This window comes from Ovis aries, chromosome 3 (genome assembly GCF_016772045.2).
Source record: "Ovis aries strain OAR_USU_Benz2616 breed Rambouillet chromosome 3, ARS-UI_Ramb_v3.0, whole genome shotgun sequence".
In the NCBI taxonomy this organism is placed as follows: Eukaryota; Metazoa; Chordata; class Mammalia; order Artiodactyla; family Bovidae; genus Ovis; species Ovis aries.
The window spans coordinates 179,621,919-179,648,827 of record NC_056056.1 but is presented as its reverse complement, the minus strand read 5'-3'; the positions used below and the strand labels follow the sequence as shown (position 1 = coordinate 179,648,827).

Sequence of the window (26,909 nt, the reverse complement as noted above, 5' to 3'; positions counted from 1 at the left end):
AATCCTGCGGACTGTATCCCACCAGCTCCTCTGTCCGTGGAATTCTCTAGGCAAGAATACTGGAGTGGGTCTCCATGCCCTCCTCCAGGGGATCTTCCCGACCCAGAGACTGAACCCACGTCTCCTGCATTGGCAGGTGGACTCTGTGCCACTCGCACCACCTGGGAAGCCCTTTCTACTTCTCACTTTCTCATTGACAAGGGAATATTTATAGTAACTAAGACTTCCCTGATGGCTCAGATGGTAAAGCATCTGGCTACAATGTGGGAGACTCCGGTTCGATCCCTGGGTCGGGAAGATCCCTTGGAGAAGGAAATGGCAACCCACTCCAGTACTGTTGCCTGGAAAATCCCATGGACGGAAGACCCTGGTAGGCTTCAGTCCATGGGGTTGCAAACAGTCGGACACGACTGAGCGACTTTCATTCATTCATTCATTCATAGAAATTTTTAGTGCAGAACTCTCTTTGTATTTTTCCTGTTCTCTCATATACTACGGCCATTTGTCCCTCTCTGATGGTTATACTGTAGAGGCAGTAGTGCTTCATGGTGCGGGCTTTGGAACCAAATTGACAAGTTTTCAAACCTGGCTGTGTGGCATTCTGTCTTAATGACATCGGGTATATTACTGTGTCTCTTGATCTATAAAATTAGAACATCAAAAATAGTATGTATCTCAGAAGGTTGTTTTGAGCCTGTAAAAGCTCTAGTCCTTGGCATATGATAAATATTCAGTTTATGTTAGTTACCATGATTGCTACCTGGTTAGACCCATCCAGACTGTTCTGAGTCAGTGACATTTCTGATGGCAGTACGGAGAACTCTGATTCAGGGTTTACTTAACATCTGTATTCTTCCTCCTTTGAAAATAGTACGGGTATGTTGGGTCTTTCTTTCTCCTTTTTAGCTCTTTTTCTTTTACTATTCAAACTTTAGTTATTCCCACTACCAGCACACTCTTAGGTTTCTCCCTCCTCTCATTTCAGCAAGTATTTAATTAAGCGCTTACTTCCCCTTCCCCGTTCTGTTCTAAATCTTCCTGTGTTTCCTTTTCCTTGTCTCCATCTTTTTATCCCATTTACAAAGTAAACAGATTACCTTCCTTAAGACTGATTGATTAGAAATGCATTTGTATCAAGGAAAATGGAAATGTAGATTGGAAATGAAGTTGTATTTTTAAAAGTTGCATCCTCCCCCCAAAAAATTGCACCCATCGATAAAAGGCTTGAAAGTACTCCTGCTCCTTCCTCTAAGTCTCCATAGAAGCCTCCACTTTCTTAGTGGATTAAATTTGTCTTCTACTTCTAACCAATATGCAAGATGATTTGGAAAAAAACACATCATTTCTTATTTAATTACATTGGCATTACTTGTAATTTGCTGCTGTTTTAGCTATCTTGTCCTCCTGCTTATTTCAGATGTACGGTAGTTCATGTCCATTACTGGTTCCATGGACTCCTGTGTTCCTCCCATTCCACCCCTCCAACCCCTCCCTGATTACATTACTGGGCTCTCATGGTCTGGTCTGGAAACCCAGCCACCATTTATAAATATGTACGTGTGTGTGTGTTTCTTTTAATGGGGAAATATGATCAATTCTGAACATTCTGAAGTAAAGATGAATTTTTAGACTATGACCTACTTTATAAATTTTAGATTGTATATTGGCTATAAAATTCTTTTCAGAGCAGACAAGATGGACCCATCTAGGCATCTATTTAAAGAGGTTTTATTTTGAAACTCTGTGGGCCTTTCATCTATCTGTAAGGTATGCTGTGGTTTTACCTAATTGATGTTACAAGAAAAACAGTACTCTTTTTGCTCCCTTTTCTTGGTCTAATCATTTTCTGGGCACATTTCATAAACAAATTAAAGATGATTAAAATGTTAGTTGAAAGTGTCCTGTCTGTATGTATGAACTGTGGCTTCTTCTTACTGTTTCTCTGTTACATAGCCCATTCATCCATGCTAATTGACGGTGACCACTGTGCTATAAAGCATAATGAAAACTGCTGAATTTCTACTTCTATATATTGGTAATTTGCATTTTCCAGGAGCTTTTTTGTTGTGTTTTCATTTTTATTATTATTTTTAATTTTTAATTGGAGGATAATTACTTTACAATATTGTGATGGTTCTACCACGCATCAGCATGAATCAGTCACAGGCATACACATGTCCCCTCCCTCTTAAACCTCCTCCCTCCCTCCACTCATTTTTATTTTCCTTTGAACCCTTAAGATTCTCTTTTCACCAAGAAGTAGGCTAATTTATTAATCAAATAAATAAATATATGTTCAAGCTAGGCAGTAAAGCTTATTATTTTTACTATTTCACCAAACAGAAATATATTAAGCAAATTGCTTAAAAATTTGGTAATGAAAAATTCTATTTTGTTTTGCAAGTAATATGTAAAAATATAAGTGTCAAGTCATAGACTCCCATGGCATAAGAAGGAGCTCGGAGAGTAGGCAGGTTGAAAGGGTGCTTGGGGCTTGGCCAGGTTCTTAAAATGGCAGTCTGCCTCTTCATGGTGCTGGCTGCAGAACAGACACATGCACAGACCTACCTTGAGCATGTGCTATTTGCATAGTTTGGAGACTGGGTGAAGGATATGTTACTTTCCTAAGCACAGAATCATATTTTGACCACCCATTATTTGACTGATTTTATTTAATTTCTCCTATGTGTAGGTGTCTTATAGTTTGCCTCTCAGAATGTTACCTGAATTTTTGCTTAAAGCTAATTAGTGGCCCATTCTCATTCTTCAACTGAAAGAAAAGGTGAGAGGGAGGAGGGTAAGATGTGTTTATATTTTAGATTTAACAAATGAGTTAAGCTTTCCTTTCGAATACCTTGCCAAAGGACTTCAGTTCTGTTGTCTTAGTTCACTGGGTCGCCTGTAACAGAGAACCAGAGACCCGTGACTTAAACAGCAGAAGTTTCTCTCTCGCTGTTCTGGAGGCTGGGAAGTCCCAGATCAAGGTGCCTACCAGGTAGGCCTCTCGGCTCATAGGCTACCACCATCTCCCTGTGTGCTTACTTGACCTCATTTTTGTGCATGCCTTGTTGGGGAGCAAGAGCAGGAATTTGGGTGCTCGTGGAGGTCAACTCACCACTGTAAGGACTATCAGTTTGGGGACCCTGAGGTGCTGTCTTCTAACAAAGCTGCACTGGGGATTAGGACTTCATCACGTGAATTTTGCCAGGGAGGGACCCACCAACATTCAGACCATTCACTTATTTTCTTAATTCATCCCAAATTTGAGTAGTTACTATGCACTGACCTCCTTTCTAGTCCTGCCACCATCCAGCTCAGTTCAGTTCAGTTTAGTCACTCAGTCGTGTCTGACTCTTTGTGATCCCATGGACTGTAGCATGCCAGGCTTTCTGGTCCATCACCAGCTCCTGGAGCCTGCTCAAACTCCTGTCCATCGAGTCAGTGATGCCGTTCAGCCCTCTCATCCTCTGTCGTCCCCTTCTCCTCCCACCTTCAGTCTTTTCCAGCATCAGGGTCTTTTCCAGTGAGTCAGTTCTTCACATCAGGTGGCCAAAGTATTAGAGTTTCAGCTTCAGCATCAGTCCTTCCAATGAATATTCAGGACTGATTTCCTTTAGGATGGACTGGTTGAATTTCCTTGTAGTCCAAGGGACTCTCAAGAGTCTTCTCCAACACCACAGTTCAAAAGCATCAGTTCTTTGGCACTCAGCTTTCTTTATAGTCCAACTCTCACATCTATACATGACTATTGGAAAAACCGTAGCTTTGACTAGACAGACCTTTGTTGGCCAAAGTAATGTCTCTGCTTTTTAATATGCTGTCTAGATTTGTCATAACTTTTCTTCCAAGGAGCAAGCGTCTTTTAATTTCATAGCTGCAGTCACCATCTGCCGTAATTTTGGAACCCAAGAAAATAAGTCTGTCACTATGTAAACTCAAAGCAGTGACTCAGCCTCACTAGGCCACAGCTTATCTGTAAAACAAAGGGTCGAACCTGTCAGTAGCCATGATTCACTCAACCTCCATCAATACTAATTCCATTTTCATTTGCTCTTATTTTCCTCTTTCCCTGGTACACTTAGGATTTTGCCTCAGGTGTTCTCTCTGTTTTTACCCTTTTTTTCTCTGCCTTCTCTCTCCATCCACTCTTCCCTAAATTAGACATATTTTCTAAGAACTTTTAAGTTTACTATATTTATTGGTGCAAAAATTTAACAGGTAGATGGAATGTCTCATATTTATTTCTGTTAAAATATACTGCAAATCTTTAAATCAGATCAACTCTGAACATTTTTAGGTTGTTTTCCTATTTTTCTTAGAATTTAGCCTGATGGAGGCTAGAGGTGTTGTTTTTCATGTATGCTTTTACTCAGATTCATTGTGGGAGAGCAGTATGACTTAATGATGACAGCAACGGACTTTTCACTTTCAGGGCAAGGAATGACCTGTGCTAGCCCTTCCAGTCTCTCCCTTTTGATTTGTGACAAAATAATATAGTTGTTCCACAGTCGTCGTTTGTGAGGATCAGCAATGATCTCTGAAGTCAGCTTCACAGGTTATAAAAAACGTGGGTAACATGGGTGCAAGACTGTGTTGGCGCTGACATTCCCATGACTGATGGAGAAAGTTTGCCAGAAACAGTGTTACCTGGACTGTTATAAGAGCTAGATTGTCAATGGGGAGAGGTCGTACCCTAGGTGTAATATAAATTCTTAGTCTGATGGGCAGAATCTGAAGAAACAAATCATTCTGAAACAAATTCTCCACAATTTCAAGCTGTTTGTTCTAGTTTTCCCTGTGAACTCTTTCAAGTCGGGGGTGAATTCTCTGTGTCCCAGCACTTAGCTCAGGATTGAATGTGTATCAGATACTCAGTGGTAAAGGTTGAATCGACTTGAACTCTGGCATACCATCTTGCTTAGAATTATTGGTCTCCACCTGCACTTGCCCTGCCCAGCCATGGCCACAGAAGGCATGCAAGTTCAAATCTCTGAGTTAGAGTTCATCCTGGCCGTATATCACAGAGCCACTTTCCCACTGCTCAGCACAGTCTTTAAATAATCTGATGCTTCCTTACCTATGTCCCAGGGTTTAAACATGACCCTTGTTAGAGTGGCTTATCTCCTCGCCTGGTCTTTTTATTCTGGTTCGTGATGATGCCCTAGTTTTTCTTGGGGCCTGAACCCAGCACTGAACCCCGGTTCAGTTTACAGAGGACTCCCTTGACGCGTATGTTTCTTTGATATATTGGATCCTGATTGCCTTTTTCTTCTTTGAGTTGGATGGCATTCCTTGTATGACTAGGAAAAGTGAGGTTTGGCCTGTCCTTTCACACTGCACCCGTTAAATGAGGACAGCTCAGATTAGGCTAATTTGATAATGACTGGAAGCCTGAATCGTTTGGATCTTGGCCTCTTTCTATAAGATGCGTCTTTCCCCATTTATACTGCATTATTTATTTCCACGTAATAATTCCTTGCTCCTCAGACTCGCTCACCATGTCCCTATATGTTCATGCTGCCTACTGATGTTACCCTCACCCTGAATCTCTCTTCACTGTTGTTCAGGACTCCATTCCCTCTGCACTGGGCCTTCCCTGCTTCCTCCTGTTCTGTCTTCCTTTCTCTTACCTCCACACCTCTTCTGTCCCCCTCTCTTCCACCCACACGACACACATTACTTAGGGAAACCCAGCTGTATTTCAGAGTGTGGGTCTTGAAACATGTTTATGCATCGCCAAAGTTCAGTTTCCCTTCATCTTACCTCCCCTTCACCTTACTGAAAATAGTGACCTTTTAGAGTAGCTTTCAAGGGAGGGAGCAACATACCAGCTCCCTTAGGATGCTGCCAATGGGGAGCCAAGTGGCACGAGGGAGGAGGAGCACAAAGAGTGAACCATTAAAATCACCCATCAGAGCTCTGGAGCTAATGGAAGCCAAAGAAGCAGGGGGTAGGGCCGGGGGGGGGACGGGAGACGCAGATGTGGGTGAGATTGAGTGTAAAGATAATAAAGGCGATCCGGAATGTGCGGAGAACCCCAGGGAGTGCTTTTCCTTAATTTTCACATTTTGTGTGGAACATTAAACTCTTGTTGCCTGCAAACAAATCCTGACAGTTCAAATATCTGGAAGTCAGTGCCTAAAAACATAACCCATCTTACCATTCTGAGAGGAAATTGAGACCTGCTCTTATTCACCATTTATCCAGAAAGGCATATGCTCTGTGTAAATCCAGCCGAGTCTCCTGCACTGTCAGCGTATTCTCTGTAGAATAGTTGGTATTTATAATGTGATCCAGATATCTTCAGTTTAGTTCTGTGTTATTAATTCTCATGTACAACAGTTCTCAGTTAACCAGAAAGTTCTGTGGTGGTGGGCTTTTTTTTGTATTTTTTTTTTAAATTCAACTTTACTAATTCTTGTAGGGCACAGAAGTTGTTAAAAAGCCTTTTCTGGTGTCCTCCTTTTGCATATAGGTTACTGTTTTGAACCACTGGAAAGAAGCTTGTCACAAAAGTCCAGAAGTGTGTTTAGGGCCATGATCTCAGTTAGAAATGAGAAGGAGATATAAACCAGAATCTCAGAGCTGGGGGGTGAGACTGTACAGTTCAAAAAAGAATAGTCAGACCTCCAAGTCATAGTGAACATTTTATGCAAGTTAGGCTGGGCTGATGAAGAAGGATTCAGAAGATGAAAGTCAGTAAATAGTGTAGTACAAGTGTTTTTAAAATGAGTAAGAAACACTTGTTTGGAGTCTCTGATTTTCTCAGAGTGGCTGGAAGAATTTCCACTTGCAGTATTTTCCATGCTTGCAGTAAAGTATTTCATTAGAGCCTGTTCAACTTAGACGATGTGGGATGGCTTGAGGAAAATTCGGGCCCAACAAGAAAGGGGCAATAGATTCTTGACCCCATATTTTCCCTTGAGGATTTGTAGCCAGATTGGCTTAAACAACTGTTTAAAAAAAGCAAAACACATACACACACACAACAAAGGTCTCTCTTACTATTTTAGCCCCTTAGTAAGACAGTTGGAATGTTGGAGCCGGAATGTTTCTTGTCAGTTGGTCCCCGACTTGAAAAAATTACAGTGGGCCTAGGATTTGGGTCTCTGTTCTAACTCTTCAGAGAGAAAGAGCTTGGGGGTTTTGTGAAAGGTGATGAGGGTTATAAATGAAAGTAAAGGACCTTTAATCAAAAGGAAACATCAGAGTTAGGATTAGGAAGAGAACTTAGGGAAAATACATAAATTAGAATATTAATTGTTCACCAAGGAAAAATAAGAATGTTTGAATGGAACAGCTTCTTAAAGAAGGAATTATCACAACCCTGTTAGTTTTTTGGCCTTTGGGTTCTTAATCTTTATTTTGGATCTTGAACCTCTTGAGAATCAAATGAGAGCTCTGGACCAGGTCCCCAGAACAATGTCCATTTTTACAACATTTTGTACACAGTTTTCAGAGGAAAAACGGGTCTTATGAAGCCCAACCATACTAAGAACATATTAACTTTTCTGTTAGCTGCTGCTGCCCAGACTTAGCCAAAATATAATGAACTTGGTGCCATAGGAAGTATTTGAATGCTGTAAGATGATTAATACTGCTGGCATGTGGATGAAGAATGGATTAAATTCAACGTAAAAAGTGTATGTGTGCATTAGACTCGAACTCTTGTGCCAGGCAGTAATAGAATCTAGATTTTAAAGAATTTGCTTTCTTTGCATGTCTCCTTATTTAGTACTTAAAATTTAAAAAAGAAGGTAATTGATACAGCTGCAGTAGGGGGTGTATATATATATTATTTAATGGGCTGGACATAAGATCCTAGAAAATCAGCTGCAATCCAGGCTTTGTCATTCACTACAACTCTGAGTAAGTCATTTATCCTGTTGTATAAAAACATGCGTCGTAGATAATGCTGCTGCTGCTGCTGTGTCGCTTCAGTCGTGTCCAACTCTGCGACGCCATAGATGGCAGCCCACCAGGCTCCCCCGTCCCTGGGATTCTCCAGGCAAGAACACTGGAGTGGGTTGTAGATAATGCTAGCAAACTAAATTGTAGGATACTGGAAAGCAGCACATACAGAGTTGCTCCGAGTCATGTAACTTCCATGTTAAAACCATAGGTATCATAGAACTACAAGCCAGGGAATCATGATCTCAGAGGCTAATACAAAATTGAAGGTTTCTGTGCATGGCAGCTTGTAGTTAAGGTGAAGATAGCAGGCTGGATCAGGTCATAGATTTAGAGTGAGGTCCTGTATATGTAAAAAGGCTTCCCTGGTAAAGTGTCTGCCTGCAATGTGGGAGACCCGGGTTCAATCCCTGGTTTGGGAAGATCCTCTGGAGAAGGAAATGGCAACCCACTCCAGGACTCTTGCCTGGGAAATCCCATGGACGGAGGAGCCTGGTATGCTGCAGTCCATGGGGTCGCAAAGAGTTGGATACTACTGAGCGACTTCACTTTCCTTTCCTGTATATGTAAGAAAACTGAAGCTGTGGTGGGCTTACTCACTGGGGCTAAGAACTGAAAGGTCAGGTGATATTGACCTTTCATGTGCCAAAGTCTGGAACCCAAGGGTACTAGCCGAGGCAGGTGCATTTTCATGCTGAGGCAAATAGCCCAGGCAGACTGTTAAGAGATTCCATTCTTGAGTAAGGTACCTGAGCACTAGGGATTCAGGGCCTCTTTAGTAAATAGGTTTTGTACACCATTTATTCCTTTTTTTAATTTGTCTTTTATTCAGCAAATACATTGTGCAAACCTGCTGTGGGCCAAGCACTGCTGTCAGTTCTAGGAATATACAGCATCTTTGACTTGATGCTGAATCAATCAAACCAGTGCTTCATCAGAGAACTACTTTTATATGCTTTTGGTAAAAGTAGGGATGAGTTCCTAGACTTAATTAGCCTAAAGCTTGGCACAGTCTGGAGTGAGACAGTCTGGCTAGAATAAAAGGAAGGAGACAGTAAGTAAAACAGTTATTCCTTCCTGCCCTCACAAATATTTTAGAACTTAAGGGTTGATTTTCCTGGATCCTTTTGATTTGGTGGTGAATAATATCATAGTTTTTGATATTTGGGGGAATCTTATGCATGGTATTTTGGTTTTAGATGTGATTTCAGAGTCTCTGTGATGGATCCTTTCCTCTAGTTGTCTTAAGTGGGAAGTAATGAGTACCGTAATGCTACCTACAAGACTTCTCTAGAAAAGATTCTACATATTGTTCCCTTATTGATTTGAACCAGATCTTCTGTTTTAATTCTTCCTTTCTTCCTTTCAGTTTTAATGGTTTATATAAGTAATATAAAAAAGTTTTTTAAAAAAGTGATGTGATATACAGTGTTGGATATTACATTGGTAAAATAATCATATCTAAAAGTGTGTTTTCTTATATTTATGTTTCGTTTTAGCTAAGGTCACTGAAGGGAACTTAATCTAGAGATAATAAAGAACACAAGAAAAAAAAAACTAAAAAATAAAAATAAAAACAACAAAAAAAGAAAAAACAAAACAAAACAAAAAAAAGATAATAAAGAACACAAAATTTTGGCTTGGAAACTGACAATCAAATGGAACATGTGAATCCTTATTACTTTTCTGCATAAAATAATTTTCAAGGAGTGTAATGGAAAAAAGCTTATCAAACATGTTAACCAAGGAAACATCTCTTAAGTTCTTCTTGAAAATTTTTTAAAAATTGAAACATAGTTGATTTGCAATGTTATATATACTGTATATATGTATACCTGAAACTAACATATATTAATATATATATTCTGTAAAAGAAATACATTTTTTTCTTCTTAATTCTTTGCCCTTTTCATAAGCTACTGAGTACAGTTGCCTGTACTTAAATTCTGATAGTGCTTTCCAAAGCAAAACCTTTAGTTAGTATGTTTAAGAAACATGACTCTTATGAGACAAGGTCCGCATACTGCTTTTGTCTTCTGATAAGAGCAACTATGCCTCTAGTGAGCACAAAGAATACCTTGTAAAGCCCATAATGTTTTGGTAACTCCATAGGAAGGAACATATGATAGAATAATTATAAATGTTAGGCGTAATCATTTTGTGGTGTAAGTGATTTTTGCCTGCATTCTTATCAGATTGTTTCTTCACTGTTGAGTTTTGAGGGCTCTTTCTGTTTTCTCGACACTAGAATATTACTTGGGCAGAGCTGTTGGGAAGCCTGGTTATAGCCTAGCAAGGGTGGAAGTCTCAGCTCTCCACTTGGCCTTTTCTGCTGTGTGTGGGAGTGAGATGGGGATATGGCTAGACTTGAGCAGTCTTAAATTTTCCATCTTGCTAGGGTGGCCGTTTCTGTGTTCTTTGCTTACAGAGAGCAAGCTTTCATTTAGGACCTCTTTTGTCTGAACCATTGGCATTTCCAGGTTGTTTAGCTACAAGTTTGGGTTCTAGAAGGCATATGGGAAACCCAGGGAACTCACCACTGTGTTCTGAGGTCCCAGTCCAGTTTGCTGTCTTCTCTCCACCTCTAAGAGGTGTCTTATGTTTGTTTAATATATAGAATGTGTAGGGTCTTAAATTGTATCTAGTGGAAAGAATAGGGATAAGTGTATGTACTCCTTCTGGGAAGCAGATGTCACTCCTTTTGTTTTATGTTAACTGATAGTATTCCTGTCAAAGAGAAACATATATCTCAATATAAATGTTTCAAGAGAAATAAATGGTCCATGTGCTATCTTCCAAATTGTCTTTCTGTGTTACATTTTTTCTTTTCCTATGAATTAAAATTCTACAAATCATAGGACTCCAGAGATTTTCTGCAAATAGATAATTATCTAATAATGCCAGTGAATGGAGGCTTCATGGATCTTTTCTGGTATACGACCCACCTCCCACCCCCCCACCCCCAAATTTTTTTGTTTGTTTCTTTTGATTTATGGCAAGTTTTAAAAACTTACCCCTGAACTAGACTTTTGAGAAAATTTCCTCAAAATACACTGCTTTTCTGGCCACTTTTAAAATGTAATCGTCAGTCTGCAACATGTTTGGTTCCACCAGGTCTGTGTGTCTTCTCATTCGTCCCCAGCGCGTGTCTGTCTTAGACGCACTGGCTACAGTTTGACAGCCGTTGTTTGACATCTCGTTGCTTAGTGTGTCAGCAGTTTTGTTTCCCTGGATGTGCCATTGTTCATGTCATGGCCACCTTTTTAAAGTTAAAGAACTACACTTTAGAAAGTAATTCCAGTTCCCACAGTCCTTATCTGAGACCTTTGGAGTCAGATATCTACTATAATTTGGAATCTTAGATTTTTAGAAAGGAAAAGCAGTACATGTACTCTCTGTTAGGGTCACACCCTTAGTTGGGATGCTAGCTAGTCATCACACTCGTTCATATATTTTCAGCTAAATTATTTTTAATATTCACTCGGGTTACAGTGTTGGGTCCCATTTCATCACCTAATGGATCTCTCTCTTCCACCACCACACACAAAAAAAAAGGTAGGGAGAGGGAGCAGAAAGAAGGAAAGTTTTCCAAGTCTTTGGACTTTATTTTACACAGAAGGACTTGTGGACCTGCGGAGACAGACACTCAGCAAGCCCAGTTAGAGTAGAGGCCGCTATTTTTAGACCTGAACTCCCAGCTGTCTGACTGCTGAGGTGCTGCTCTAGGCCTGGATTTGCCAACTGTGATTGTTTCCAGTACAAAAACAAAAGCAGCTATTGGTTTAATCCTGTTATATGGTGTTGATCTTAAAATTCGGTTGGATTCGAATTAGGATTTTGAGTTTAATCCTGTAAGGATCAGACTAACTTTCATCTTATTTATCCTAAATCCCTCTTTAATCTTGTTAATTATGCCAGGCCATTTTCCCAAGGGCTTGGGTAAATATAGTGTATATATTCATATAGTTGTTTCTCCAAGATATCTCTCTCCACCAGCCCCTTCTTTCTCAAAAACATCACTTTTCTCATGCAGAACTAGAGAGACACACATACTTCTCTGAAGTAGCATTAGTATTATTGCAAGGATGACATCAGTTCTGTGTTCGTACACATAAGATGAAAGTGGGTCTTGGCATGGCCTCCTGAGAGGGGAATCTAGTTGTCTTCTTGTATTTCCTGAGGGAGGCGTATGGCACTCTTCTGAAAGAAGATATTATTTGAATTTAGAAGCTCTTAGTCAGAATACATTCATTGGATTGATTGTAATTGAGACACCACTCCCTTGTAATAGAACAGAAAATAGTTCTCAGGTTTTGACCTTCACCTTGAAATTGTACCTTGTGTCATGGGAAAAGAAAGCGCGTGTTTGGTCTTGGATCTCCTTGCTTCCACTTTGTAGAAGAGAACTGATTAGACCTGTATTCTCTGTTTCTTTCTCTCCTTATTTTAAAGGAATAATTGTCAATGACCATCTTCTCCAAGGCAATCAAAATAACAGATCCTAGCTAACTGTAAATTCTTTTTTTTTTTTTTTTCCTCCTCTTCTGATCTCTACTTTTAGCAGTGGAAAGTCTTGTAACTGGGTCAAAAGTTATACTTATTGGTTCAGGAGCTAGTAAACCTGTACCAGATGATCCTTCTGGAGGCCCCATGTAGATACTGTTCTCCCTCTAGCTGTTGGGTAGTTGTTGCTATTGTTGTCTAACTAACAGTTGGAATACCTGATGTCGATTCCTTAAACTCCTAGAACATGATGGTTTTATGTTCTGGGCAAAGACAACTGTGATAGACTATTAATCTTTCTCTACTTATTTCACTTATGACAGTTATGCAAGGATTCCTATATATAAAAAGTATAACAAACCATTGCTTTACGAATTAAAACCAAACTTTAGAATATATTGGTTTATTGGTATATATGTTGGTATATTCAGCTGTATTTTATTTTTCAGTGAAATGGGTCCAAAATCTTTTTACGCATGTATGTTTATAAATGTTTACTTTGCATACTTATTAAGAAGAAAATTAAAGGATCTTCTTTGCAAAAACGAGAAATGAGTCTTACTGGAAATAGTGTAATACTGACATTGTGATTGTGAGAAGTAATGTGTTCAGCCACTCAGTTGTGTCCAACTCTCTGCAACCCCGTGGACTGTATCCCTGTCTATGGGATTTCCCGGGCAAGAATACTGGAAAATTGGAATGGGTTGCCATGTGCTTCTCCAGGGGATCTTCCTGACCCAGGGATCAAACCTGCATCTCCTGCACTGGCAAGCAGATTTTTTAAAATTAATTAATTTATTTTAATTGGAGGCTAATTACAATGTTGTGGTGGTTTTTGCCATATGTTGACATGAATCAGCCATGGGTGTACATGTGTCCCCCTATCCTGAAACCGCCCCCCCACCTCCCTCCTCGTCCCATCCCTCAGGGTTGTCCCAGTGCACCGGCTTTGAGTGCCCCGTTTCATTCATTGAACTTGGATTGGTCATCTATTTCACATGTGGTAATATACACGTTTCAATGCTATTCTCTCAAATCATCCCACCCTTGCCTTCTCCCACAGAGTCCAAAAGTGTGTTCTTTACATCTGCATCTCTTTTGCTGTCTTGCATATAGGGTTGTCGTTACCATCTTTCTAAATTCCATATATATGCATTAATATGCTGTATTGGTGTTTTTCTTCCTGACTTACTTCACTCTGTATAATAGGCTTCAGTTTCATCCACCTCATTAGAACTGACTCAAATGCATTTTTTTAATAGCTGAGTAATATTCCATTGTGTATATGTACCGCAACTTTCTTATTCATTCGTCTGCCGATGGACACCTAGGTTGCTTCCGTGTCCTGGCTATTATAAACAGTGCTGCGATGAACACTGGGGTACACGTGTCTCTTTCCATTCTGGTTTCCTCGGTGTGTATGCCCAGCAGTAGAATTGCTGGGTCATAAGGCAGTTCTGTTTCTAGTTTTTTAAGGAATCTCCACACTATTCTCCATAATGGCTGCACTAGTTTGCATTCCCAGCAACAGTGTAAAAGGGTTCCCTGTTCTCTGCGCCCTCTCCAGCATTTATTGCTTGTAGACTTTTTGATAGCAGCCATTCTGACTGGTGTGAGATGGTACCTCACTGTGGTTTTGATTTGCATTTCTCTGATAATGAATGATGTTGAGCATCTTTTCATGTGTTTGCTGGCCATCTATAGTCTTTTTTAGAGAAATGTCTGTTCAGTTCTTTGGCCTGTTTTTTGATTGGGTCGTTTATTTTTCTGGAATTGAGCTGCATGAGCTGCTTGTATATTTTTTAAATAATTCTTTGTCAGTTGCTTCGTTTGCTGTTATTTTCTCCCATTCTTAAGGCTCTCTTTTCACCTTGCTAATAGTTTCCTTTGTTGTACAAAAGCTTTTAAGTTTAATTAGGTCCCATTTGTTTATTTTTGCTTTTATTTCCATTACGCTGGAAAGGGGATCATAGAGGATCTTGCTGTGATTTTGCCTATGTTTCCTCTAGAGTGTTATAGTTTCTGGTCTTACATTTAGATCTTTAATGGCAGATGGGTTCTTTACTAGGATCTAATTATAAAAATGGGAGAATTGGGTGGGGGGGCGGTTAAGGAACTCACTTTAGGTGATGGAGTGATTGTGTATCTAGATGCTTTGCCGGAAGTGAGCAGGGGCAACCAGATTTCTAATCCGCTTTGAGGGAAGCTCCATATCAGGGCTGTACAGAAACATTCAATGAAGCAGCTCTTTTATCATAAAGAGAATTTTAATTAAAGAATGTTCTTGCATCATAAGCAGAGTAAGCGACAGGCGGCTACACTGGGCATTTATCTCCTTCAAAACACATTACCAGTAATTGCTGTATTAAATCAAAGTCAGAAGAGATTATAGGTCTGCATCAAGCAAGGGGCTGGTGCCAACCCAGGGATTCCCACAGTGCTGCATCGCTGCTGTCAGAGCCCTGCTCCCATCCTCAGTGGGGACAAGCGCCAAGTGATGCCTGACAGTTCATCTAGAAGGCGCAGGCAAGATGAACACAATCCGAGAAGAGAGCCAATTACATGTTCAAGACATCATGGCCTTGCCTTTTGGTTAGCTTTTTGTTTTGAGCACAAGAGTACAGTTTCTTATTGTTTTGGTACTACTGGTCAGAGAATTTGTTACCTGTTTTCCACTTGAGGAGATTTGCTTTGAGATAAAAATCACTGTGTACTGTCTCTGCTGCTTTACTTACTAATATTGCCTTCTTGGTCAAGCATGGTCTTCTCACTTTGAGAAATTCATTCAAAAGAAATGTGCTGCCCTTCCTGCCTGTGCCAAGGAGCACCCGTTCCACTTTTTGACACAAGCATCTGGCTTTTACATACTTTGTGCTTCCTGTTGAGGCTGCTTTTCCTCAGATATCCATCTGACTTCATAAATCAGGTAATTCTGAATCTCTTTTAAATGCCCTTCTTAAATTATTGGAAACGATGACAGCAACAACCACAATAACAGTAACTATTTGCTATACGCTAGGTGCATTCATGGAGAAGGCAGTGGCACCCCACTCCAGTACTCTTGCCTGGAAAATCCCATGGGCGGAGGAGCCTGGTGGGCTGCCGTCTGTGGGGTTGCAGAGTCGGACACGACTGACACGACTTAGCAGCAGCAGCAGGTGCGTTCATACGTTACCTGACGTAATAATCGCATCCATCCTCTGAAGTAGGAATTTTTGTTATTTTCTTTTTCCACATGAAGGACCTGAGGCAGAGATGTTAAATAATTTTTCCAAAGTTACGCAGCTAGAAGTGTAAGTGTTAGTCATAAGTCATGCCCGACTTTTGCAACACCATGGACAGTAGCTCCCCAGGCTTCTCTGTCCATGGGATTCTCTAGGCAAGAATACTGGAATGGGTTGCCATTCCCTTCTCCAGGGGATCTTCCTGACCCAGGGATAGAACCCAGGTCTCTCACACTGAAGGTGAATTCTTTATCTTCTGGCCCAGTTACACAGCTAGGAGTGATGGAACTGCAATTTGAATCCCAGGGGTTTGGCTTCAGAACCCTGGACTCCTGACTACCCAGTGTGTTGCTTATGTAACCCAGTAGACCCTCTCATGGGCATTAGGGATATTTTAAGGAATAAGATAGATTCTATAGTGCCTGCTCTCCTGGAGTGGGAGAGGCAGAAATTATATGTATGACAAGTTGGAAAGGACATATACAAGTGCTAAGGGGACATGTAGTAGGGGTCCCACCTAGATTAATCCAAGGTGATTTTCAGAAGAACCTGCCCTTTTGCTTCTGCTTATATCTTATACCTAATTTACCACCATACACATAATCTTCCTTTTGATAAGACTTTTTCTGTAATATTTTAGGGCATACTTCCCCTTCAGACCCTTACCAGTCTACATATCTCCCCCAAAAGGAAATAACTGGCCCTCTGCAAATTCATTGCAGTAAATAAGACAGCAGTTCATTTATTTTAATTTTTAAACAGCTCTATTGAAGTATAATTAATATGTAATAAACTGCAAATGTGTAAAGCTTATTTTAAGTTTTGACATATGTCTATGCCTATGAAATCACCACAACCAAGACAATAAATATACTAATCATCTCCAAAAGATTCCTTGTGCCCCTTGGTAGTCTTTCTTATCCCCACCCATTTCCAAGCAATTTCCAAGCAACCTCTGATATGCTCTCTGACACTGCGGCTTAGTTTTTATTTTCTAGTATTTTATAAAAATGGAATAATACAATAAATATTTTTTGCCTAGCATCTTTCACCCAGTATAGTTATTTTGAAGTTCATCCATATTATTTCATTTACCAATGGTTCATTTATTTTTATAGCCGAGTAGTAGTCCATGCGGATGTGCCACCGTTTGCTCATCACTTATCTGTTCATGGGCGTTTGCGCTCATCTTCAGTTTCGCAGTATGACACATGAAGCCATTCGGAGTGCTCATTGCCGAATCTTTATATGGATATATGTCTTCATATTTCTTGAGTAAATACTTAGAAGTGAAATGCATGGAGCATATGATAGGGGTATAATTAGCTTTTTGAGAAATTTTTAAACTATTTTCACATTGGTTGTACCGTTTGACATTCCTGCCAGCAGTATTTGAGACTTTGTTCCTCCGTAGACTTGTCAACACTTGGTGTTGTCAGTCTTTTTTAATTTTAGTGTAATAGGAAGGTAGTAGTATTGTTGTGGTTTTCATTTCCTAATAGATAGTGATATTGAGCACCTTTTCAGGAGTGTCTTGAGCATCCCTGACTTGTCTTTGGTCAGGTATCCAAATCTTTGCCCATTAAAAAAAATAGGTTGCATGTTTTCTTATGGTTGAGCTTGGTGATGTTTTATATATTCTGGGTGTCATTTATCATACATGCTTTGCAGATATTTTCTCTCAGTTATGACTTGTCTTTTTGTTGTCCTCGCAGTGTCTTTTGAAAAGCAGACTTGCTCTTTTGTGAATTGTGCTTTTGGCATCACATCTTAGAAATCTTTGCTTAATCAAAGGTCACAGAAGTTTTCTATTTGAAGCGCTATAGTTTTGTGTTTTACGTTTCAGGTCTGTGGTTCGTTTTGAGTTAAATTTTGTACATGGCGTAAAGTATGGATCTAGGTTCATTTTTATCTTATGTGGATATCCAGTTGTTCTGGTACCACTTGCTGAAAAGACTGTTCTTTCTCCACTGAGTTGCCTTTGCACCTGTGGGTCTATTTTTGGTTCTTCTGTTCCATTGATCTATTTTTCTATCTTGACACCAATACCACACTGTCTTATAGGAATGTGAGTATTATGGGATTTAGCAGACTTCAGGAAAGTGGTAATAAGATGTGCTGTACCTCAGACATAGCATTTGCTTTTAGCACATACTAGGGGAAAAAAAAGGTAATCATAATATTTTAAAACCTATTTTTGAATAGTAGAATGAAGTAGAGAAATATACTGTGTTCATGGCCTAGAAGACCTAGTCTTAAGATAATAATTCTCCCCAAACTGATCTGTAGATTCAGTGTAATGCAAATCAGAATCCAAGCCAGATTCTTTCAACAATTAGTAAGCTGATTCTAAAATTCATGTGGAAATGCCAAGGACCTAGAAGAGCCAAAACAACTTTGAAAAAGAAAAACAAAGTTGGACGACTAACACAGCCTGATTTCAAGTGACAGTAATTAAGATGATGTCGTATTAGTGCCAATATTGAGATATCCCTTTTAATGTTAGGCAGTGAGATTGTGTCTGTTAGGTTTTGTGGCATAACAGACCTCCCCCAAACTTAATAGCTTAAAACCACATTGATCATTTATTTGCACACAATTCTGTGGCTCAGGAATTTGGGTGGCTCTTCTCGTCTGGGGCGGCTGGGCGCAGGTGCTCTAGGGTGACCACACTTACATGTCTGGCAGTTGGTGAGCTAGTGGGTTGGGAGGCTCAGCTGGAACAGCTCGGCCCTCTTCTACTTGGCTTCTCGTTCTTCCCAGTTCTTCCCATGTCAGCTCAGGGTTCCAGAGAGGAGGAGAGGGCCAGCCCCTGGGACAAGCACCTGCCAGCTGTCTGCTTGTGTCACGTTTGCTGATGTCCCAATGGCCAGTGCGAGTCGCGAAGCTGAGACCAAACTCCAGGGCTGGAGGGAAAATTGCGTCTCTTAAACGGGGGGCTGTGAAATGTTGTGACCATTTTTGTAATCTCCCACAGAGATATTATCAGTCAGTTGAGATGAACGTTTCTGTGGAAAGTAAAAGTCTCTACTGTATAAGATAATTATGTAGAATCATTTGTACACTTATTTCCCCAACAATATGAGAATATTTATAATTATTTTCTGTCTTAAAGGTAATAACTTTTTACCCTGATCTTTTATGTACTATTTGTCTTTATGGATTTAAAGTGAATGTCTATTGTCCCATGATTTATGGATACTTTTTACCTCTGAATAATGCTGATTTAGAATGAAAGAGCAGTTGAAAGACACTTCTAAAAGCGGTACTAATTCCTGGCCTCGCAGACTGTATGCCATGTCTGTCACTCCAAGCATCAACAGAAGAATGTGTCTCAGCCATAGCATGGCACCCCCTGTTATTACCCATCCTTCCTTCTGGACCATGTGTCACACAAAGGAGTGTTTCTGCACTTCCTTTTGATTTGCTCCTCTCTGGCAGATATAATTCAAAACATTTCCACTGGTATAGAAGATTCAGTGATTCTTACAGGACCTGAGAACGAGTGGAACTCATATGAATATTTTTGAATAGGCGTTTGACTCTGCATATGTTTACCTGCCTGCCTTGCTGTAAGTGCCTAAAGTATGACTTTGCTTATGCTATGCTGGTTTGTGGATTTGGAATGCTGTCCTGCTGCCTCCAAGCTCCCCGCCATTGACTCCAATCCATCTGGAAGACTCTTACTAGCTTTCCACAAATCTTTTCCAGCGTTAAGTGCTTGTGAGCTATTCCTGGGTGACTCCACCCTGGGAAATTAGATGATGGCAGTGGTGACTGCAGCAGCAGTTGCCTCTTAATTTTTCTCCCGAGCCTTGTTCTGATGGCATTAATCACGTGGTACTTTGATACTTATTATTTTCTACTTTCTCTCCGCTACTGTCAGCTCTTTGAGAGCTTTCTGTATTCCTAGGACTTCACTGCTGGGGACATCTTGCTTGAATAAATGAAGGTTGACTGAACAGATAAGAGATGGTCTGTGCCTGGTGTTTAATTCATTTACCTCTGGTTTGTATTCTCAAGTAATAAAATGTAGACCCTCCCTTTTCATATACTGATGGCTGTATCTGTGTAAAAGGTACTGGCTTCATCCTTTGAGAGAAATACCAAGATGAATAGACATGTCCCATTCTTAAAGAAATCATCCAGTTAATAAAGTATGCCTTAAAATGTATAGAAAGTGCTAAGTGCTATTAAGTCGGCTACAGATAAACCATCTTGAAGTTCAGACAAAAGAAAAATTATTTCTAGCTGGAAGTAATCAGGAGGAGCTTCATGGGACAGATAGCATTTAAGGTAGGCCTTGAAGGAGTCACTTTCAGATGTGAATATTTTGTAAAGGAACAATATAATCAAACAAAAGAAGATAAAAGTCTGCCTTGATGGAGACAACAGTGGAGAGTTGAATGTATCGATAATTTTGGCATTTACTTGCCACTTGGAAGACAAAGAAGCAGCCCAAGGTAGAAGGTTTTGTTAAAGTAGGCATCATGTCTGTTTTTCATTCTGATCATGTGTTTATCAACTTTGCTGCCATCTTTTTACTGATATTACTGAAATAGCTCTCTCAAAACTTCTCTTGCTCTCCTATTTGCTCAATTCAATCATCTTTTCTACATTCTCTAACCTTTCTATATCTGCTTGACATTGTTAACTACTCTTATCTGGGTATCAATTTATTAAATGCTATCCCTACTGTAAGAGACACAGGATAGAAGAAAAGTCACACATGTCCTCTGTGTCCTGGCTTTTGTGAATAGTACAGAATCCTGCTTAATCTTTTAATCCTTTGTTGCTATTTCTGCCTTCTAGAAGTGTGTATTCCTTAAGATTCTATTTTCAGACCTTTGCCTTGTATCAACTGCTGTCTTTTTCCCTCTTCTTTTCCTCTGTCCCTCCTTCCCTCCCCTTCCCCCCCTCCCTTTTTGAAGCTTATGTTTGATGTTCAGAACATGCTGTGGACTAACTCATTATGACCTTAACTGTTCCTCCCGTGCTCCTCTTGGATCTTCATTTCTAACCCTGACCTCTCTCTGGGGCTGCCACCTATAATTCTGAGTACTTGTGCTGTGCTGTGCTTAGTCACTAAGTCGTGTCAGACTCTTTGCGACCCCATGGGCTCCTCTGCCCACCAGACTCCTCTGTGAGTGGTGATTCTCCAGTTAGACATTTTCTATTGGATGTCCTTTCACAATTTCAAACCAGTTCATGCTTCTGACTTCCCTGTTTTAGCACTGTTATCCCTATCTGGCCAACTAGACTTAGAACCTTAGTGTTATATTTAATTACCTGCTCTCTTAGACCCTATGTGTTTTGTTGTTGTTCAGGTGCTCAGTGGTGTCTGACTCTTTGCAACCCCATAGACTGTAGCATGCCAGGCTTCCCTATCCTTCACCATCTCCTGGAGTGTGCTCAAACTCATGTCCATTGAGTCGGTGATGCCATCCAACTATGTGTGAACAGTCTCCAGTTCCTGTAATGTCTCCTACATCTGTTCCTTCTTTATTCCTTCTGGTAACATGTGGGTTTTACATTAATAAATCTGTCTACTGCTGTGTTCCCCTTTCCATTCTTCCTGCAGCCACCAAAGGCCATTTTCACAAAAAGTTACTTTTGTAATATTCGTTCCCTCTCAGTCTTTAAAAGTCTGAAATACATAGCTTGATAGCCTAAGCCCTCCACAGTGACCCTGGCCTACTCCTCTTGCTTGCCACTATTTACCCACAGTCCAATAGACTGGCCACACTAATCCCTATGTAAGTCTTACGTATCTCTAACTATAGTATTTTGCCTACATATGTATCTTTCTTTGTCCCATCCCCTCCACCCTCATCTGTCTATCTCAAGCTTTATCTCTTTTTGAATTTATGTGTTAGTCCACTACACAGCAATCTTTGGAATCTTCTTAGCTTGCTACTAAAATCAGTTATACCTTAGGGCAGAGGTCTTTACAGTCTTTGCCAAAGCATTCTACCCAGAGGCCTAGCTAGTTATCTCTGAACAATGAACACATCTTTGAACACCTATGCTTTGAATACCTATGGTTTATGACATAGGCAGAAGGGAAAGAAAAGGAGAGAAGAAAACAAGAATGAGAGAGTAGAAATACAAAGACTCTCAGATATTTTCTGATTATCCAGTATTGAGTAAGTCTTGAGATCCCTAGGGTTGTAGATAGTACAGTTTACACTACAGTTACCAGCTATTCCTTCTGGCATGGGACTGCAAATTGTCTCCTTTTCTTTAGCTAAATTTAAATTTCCTAAATCTCGAGATCATTTCTAGATAGCGCACTCCCTCATTAGGTCTTGTTCCTCTATATCGTTAACATTCTATTTAACAGACACGTTCTAGGTGTAACAGGTGTTGAAATTAGTAGACTACGTGTCTCTGCTAATGAAATATATAGAAGTATATGGAGCCCATTTTCTATATTCATATTTCTAATTGATGCATACACAGAAACTTTAACACTAAAAAGCATTCATGATGTTGCATTGCATATTTTCTATTGGTGTAATTTGGGATTGTCAGCAAATAACTGAGCTTATTGTGGAGAATAGTCTTTTTATTTTTGGAATTTTATTTTTAATAAACATGCTGCTGCTGCTAAGTTGCTTCAGTCGTGTCCGACTCTGTGCGACCCCATAGATGGCAGCCCACCAGACTCCCCCGTCCCTGAGATTCTCCAGGCAAGAACACTGGAGTGGGTTGCCATTTCCTTCTCCAGTGCATGAAAGTGAAAAGTGAAAGTGAAGATGCTCAGTCGTATCCGACTGTTAGCGACCCCATGGACTATAGCCCACCAGGCTCCTCCATCCAGGGATTTTCCAGGCAAGAGTACTGGAGTGGGTTGCCGATAGTATTTAAATCTAAAGGAAATACCTAGACTGTTTCCTCTGAGGGAGGGACACAGTACTAATTTAAACTGAAAATGTTCACATTTTTTGTTTATCTTTTAAATCTTTGAAAATGGGAGAAAAATATTGAAACGATGTTCAACTTTGACCCACGCAACAAATCTCTATTAGTAACTAAGGCTCTGTTAGTCTACAGAAAGACTGTATGTCTGGAAAAGAGAGAAGCTTGACTCTTAACCATAACATTTGTAATTTGATCTTTTGTAGTATGCTTTCTTCCTGGTGAAAGATTCACCTTTCTTTCTGTAAGAAATTTTTAGAATTTTTGTTTGACTAAATTATTGGCCTTAAATTACAATTTCAAAAAATCTATAGAAAGAGGTAAGTAAAAGGGCAAGCAAAAGTACAAGGAGTTATAATTCACATATTGAAATATTTTGACATTTTTCCAAAGGGCTCATTGTTTAAACTATACCTAGGTACTGATTGTTTATCATCTAAATCCTCCAGTATTAAATGAGAGCTTATATTTATGTCATCATGTTAGGTAAAGCAAATGTGATAACATTGAGAATATTACTAATTTTTAAAGTTGTTGTTATTTAGTCCTTAAGTCATGTCCAACTCTTTGTGGTCCCATGGACTGTAGCCTGCTAGGCTCTTCTGTCCATAGGATTTTTCAGGCAGGATTACTGCAGTGGGTTGCCATTCCTTTCTTCAGGGCATTTTCCCAACCCAGGAATTGAACCTGTATCTCCTGCATTGGCAGGTAGATTTTTTTCAGCTGAGCTACCAGGGAAGCCCAGTTTTTAAAGTACTTGTACTCAAAATAAAATCTGCTTTGATTCCCTTAAACTTAAAAAAAGATGAATTATAGAACATTAAATGCTCATTTAAATGTATTTAAACAAATTCGAAGTTTATTTTAAGGTAATAAATGAAAACCGCTATCCCACCCCCTAGAGCTTTTGGTTTTGTCCTATGCCTATGTGTGTATATAAATATGAACTATGTATGACATATATTGGTGTGCATGTTAACCAATAAATTATATGTGTATATAAATATATAAAATATAACTTATATGTGAGACACATAAAGCTTGTAAATTATATATATAATTTATTCACAGACACACAGATATATATATATATATATATATATATATGCATTTACAAATATGGAACTACAGAATTGTACTATAACCACTATTCAACAACATAATTTTTCTCACTTAAAAATGTATCAGTCATATCTTTTCACCATGTCCATATAGATCTATCCACAAGAAGAACTTAAAGCTACAGAGATTGATAAGGCCCTCAATAACATATCTGGGGATACTTTCAGGTTGAAATTAGGTTAGTTGTTCCAGAGTTTGAGTTACAGTCTGTCATCTTAAATATAGTACAGTTTGGGAAAAATGCATCTTCTGTGATTAATTCATCAGGTACTGAACTGCGTTATTAACTCATGAAAGTTAAGTTTGTCAGTTGTAGTTCATGGTTAACAATGCCCTCTTCCAGTTTACGAGTATCATTTTCCAGTCTTTATATCAAGGGAATCTTGATACCAGTCATATCAAGAAGGTGTAATAGTGATTAAGATGCTAGTTCACCTGTGTTTGTGTGGCCAGTACCACTCTACTGCTGGAGGTGGGACAGCAGAATGGACAGGAAGAAGAAGGATTGGAGGATTATTTGATTTGATTAGAAGGAGAATTTTAGTTTTTATTTGTAATATTTATTTGTATTTATTTAAACAACATTTTATATATTTATTTGGCTGCACCGAGTCTTAGGTGCGGCACATGAAATCTTCGTCATTCAGTTGCAGTACTTGGGATTATCTATCTTTAGGTGCAGCATGCGAATTCGTTGTGGCATGTGGAATCTAGTTCCCTGATCAGGGATCAAACCCAGGCCCCCTGCATTGGAGGATGGAGTCTTAGCTACTGGATCACCAAGGAAGACCCCAGGGAAAATTTAGTATAAGGTTTTGTTATAGAAACATCCCTTTTGTTATTTCTTTGTTGTTGTTCAGTTGCTAAGTTGTGTCTGACTCTTTGCAGCCCCGTGGACTGCAGCACACCAGGCTTCCCTGTCCTTCACTGTCTCCCAGAGTTTACTCAAACTCATATCCATGGAGTCAATGATGCCATCCAGCCATCTCATCCTCTGTCGTCCCCTTCTCCTCCCGCATTCAAACTTTCCCAGCATCAGGGTCTTTTCCAGTGAGTCAGCTCTTTGCATCAGGTGGCCAAAGTACTGGAGCTTCAACTACAGCATCAGTCTTTCCAATGAATAATTCAAGTTTGATTTCCTTTAGGATTGACTGGTTTGATCCCCTTGCAGTCCAAGGGACTCTTGGGACAAGTAGAATGTTTGTTACAGGCCAGGCTCAGACAATCTCTGTTAAGAATTGAAGCAGGGTCGCATAGTTTTAGTGGTAAGAAAGTGACACTGTGGAAGTGTTCATTAAGAGCAGCATTTAAAAAATATCATTATCTGAGTGAGAAATTGCTCACATGTTTAATTTTGGAGCTGTAGCATTGTTTTGCCTTTTGGTTTTACCTGTGTACTTGTCTATTCTCCCACAAGCTGCAAATTCCTTGACAACAAAACTGTGCCTGTTCATTTCTCCATTGCTTAGCACAATACCTTGTGTATAATAGGGCAGTAAATTTTTTAATTATACTGGATTGGTTTATTATTGTCCCTTATGTGTAATACACATAGAATCAGTACCAGCAGTGCAAAGATAATCTAGTACATTGCAGTGGTCCACCTGATCTCTAAGAACCGAATTAATGTAAATGCTTAACCAAGATATCTATCTTAAACGTACTAAGGCCATTTTGACTCTTAAAAAGCAGTTTCTCCTGAACAATACTGAAATAAATTGCAGTGACCATAAAAGGAGAAAAACTGCACTGGGGGTGGAATGGACTTGGTAAGACTTAACTCTTACAAACGCCTCACAGTTGCAGATAATCCTCATGGGTTAATCTTAGTAAAACATGTTACAGTATTACTCTCTCTCTAAGACTAGGGAGATCAGAGCCCCCGAAACTAATTTAGAATTATTTATCATTTTGAACTTTTGAATGTTTACCCCAACTAGGGGATTTGTTAGCAATGATAGTTATAAATGTGCCTCTCTTACTGAGCATTTATCTTTACTTTCTGCTCACTCTACATTCAATTTTCTAAGAATTGCTGAGCAGTTCCCTGGTTTTACAGGGCCGTTTAAGCTCTGAAAGCCAACTCTTTAACCTGCCCTACATTGTCAGACTGACCAAACACCTGTCTGTGTTTGTTACTGCTTTTAATATCTGTTATAGAAATATGTGTGCACATGTGTGTTTGTATATAATGGTAGGGTGGGTATAGCAGCTTCCTAAAAGGGGAAGAGCAACTGGCTTTTCTGAAAAGACCTTTCCACCCCCACCTTTCTGCAGGCAGCCGCACTTAATCCTTCCATGTTTGACTGGAACAGCTGAGAGAGTCTCTGGCATATCTGAAGGTCTCCAGTGGACTCATGTTGCCTCAGAGTCGGGGCCACCTTCCTCTTTTCTTGTGCTGATCCTGCCAGCTGTCCGCGCTTCTGCTGGAGCCCAGCAGAGGAGATGTTAAATGATACAAAAACATACAGTGTCATGAAAGAGCTCCTTTCACTGCCTCTAGCAGTGTGACTTCATTTCTTTCCCATTTCTTTCCACAGCAGAAGGATTTTATACTGTTAATCCTAACACCTGTCTGTGCCGGAGACAGTGAGAAGGGTGTGTGTGTGTGTGTGTATGTGTGTGTACGTGCATGTGCGTGTGCGCAGTCCCCGCCCCAGAAGAAGTAGGGAAATAATACGAGTCCCATTTGCTTTTCCACCTCCTGGATTGGGAGTGTTCCCTCTGACGTATTTAAAGCCTGGAATATATATATCACTTTGGATCCTGGATACCTTGTGCTTCCTACCGTTCTTTGTGCCACTTTAAGGAGCCTACGATCCGTCCTTGGCTGTCATTCTCTACCTCTTGAGTTTCTGGAGAAGTTGTCAGTTTAAAATCAACAGTAACAGCAAACCTCTAGTGTAGTTTTCAGTCTATAGCTAGTAACTCCGTTTGGAACTGTCTGCTTTTCCTTGAACATTTCTTTTGTGTAGTGTAGAGTCTTATTGGGGTGGAAGCCTGGGCTGAGCCAAGCTCTTTCCTCGTCATCTGAGTCAACATACTTATCTGCGTAGGCTGGAAGTCAGCCAAGGATTTTTTGGTGTTTCCAGGTTCCTTTGGACAGGACACCCACACCAAACAAGGCAGAAGCTTAAATACTTTCTGTACTGTCTTTATCTGAAGATCTTTTCCCCCTTTGCTATGTATGGTGTATATTGTATGGATTATCAGTATCCTGTTGTCCAG

General features: G+C 39.9%; 1 protein-coding gene across 35 annotated transcripts in view; it reads left to right on the top strand.

Moving 5' to 3' along the window:
• Window positions 1-26,909, top strand: part of RBFOX2 (RNA binding fox-1 homolog 2) — a 293,081-nt gene that overhangs the window by 155,708 nt on the left and 110,464 nt on the right. For 4 of the 35 annotated variants that reach the window (XM_060414163.1, XM_060414143.1, XM_060414161.1 and 1 more), the window contains exon 1: window positions 1-26,909. This exon is cut by the window's left edge and continues 22,604 nt beyond it. The exons of the other annotated variants lie outside the window; for them this stretch is intronic. In XM_060414163.1, coding sequence (XP_060270146.1) covers window positions 26,865-26,909 — 45 coding nt within the window. In that variant the 5' untranslated portion in view covers window positions 1-26,864. 35 annotated transcript variants of the gene reach the window in all.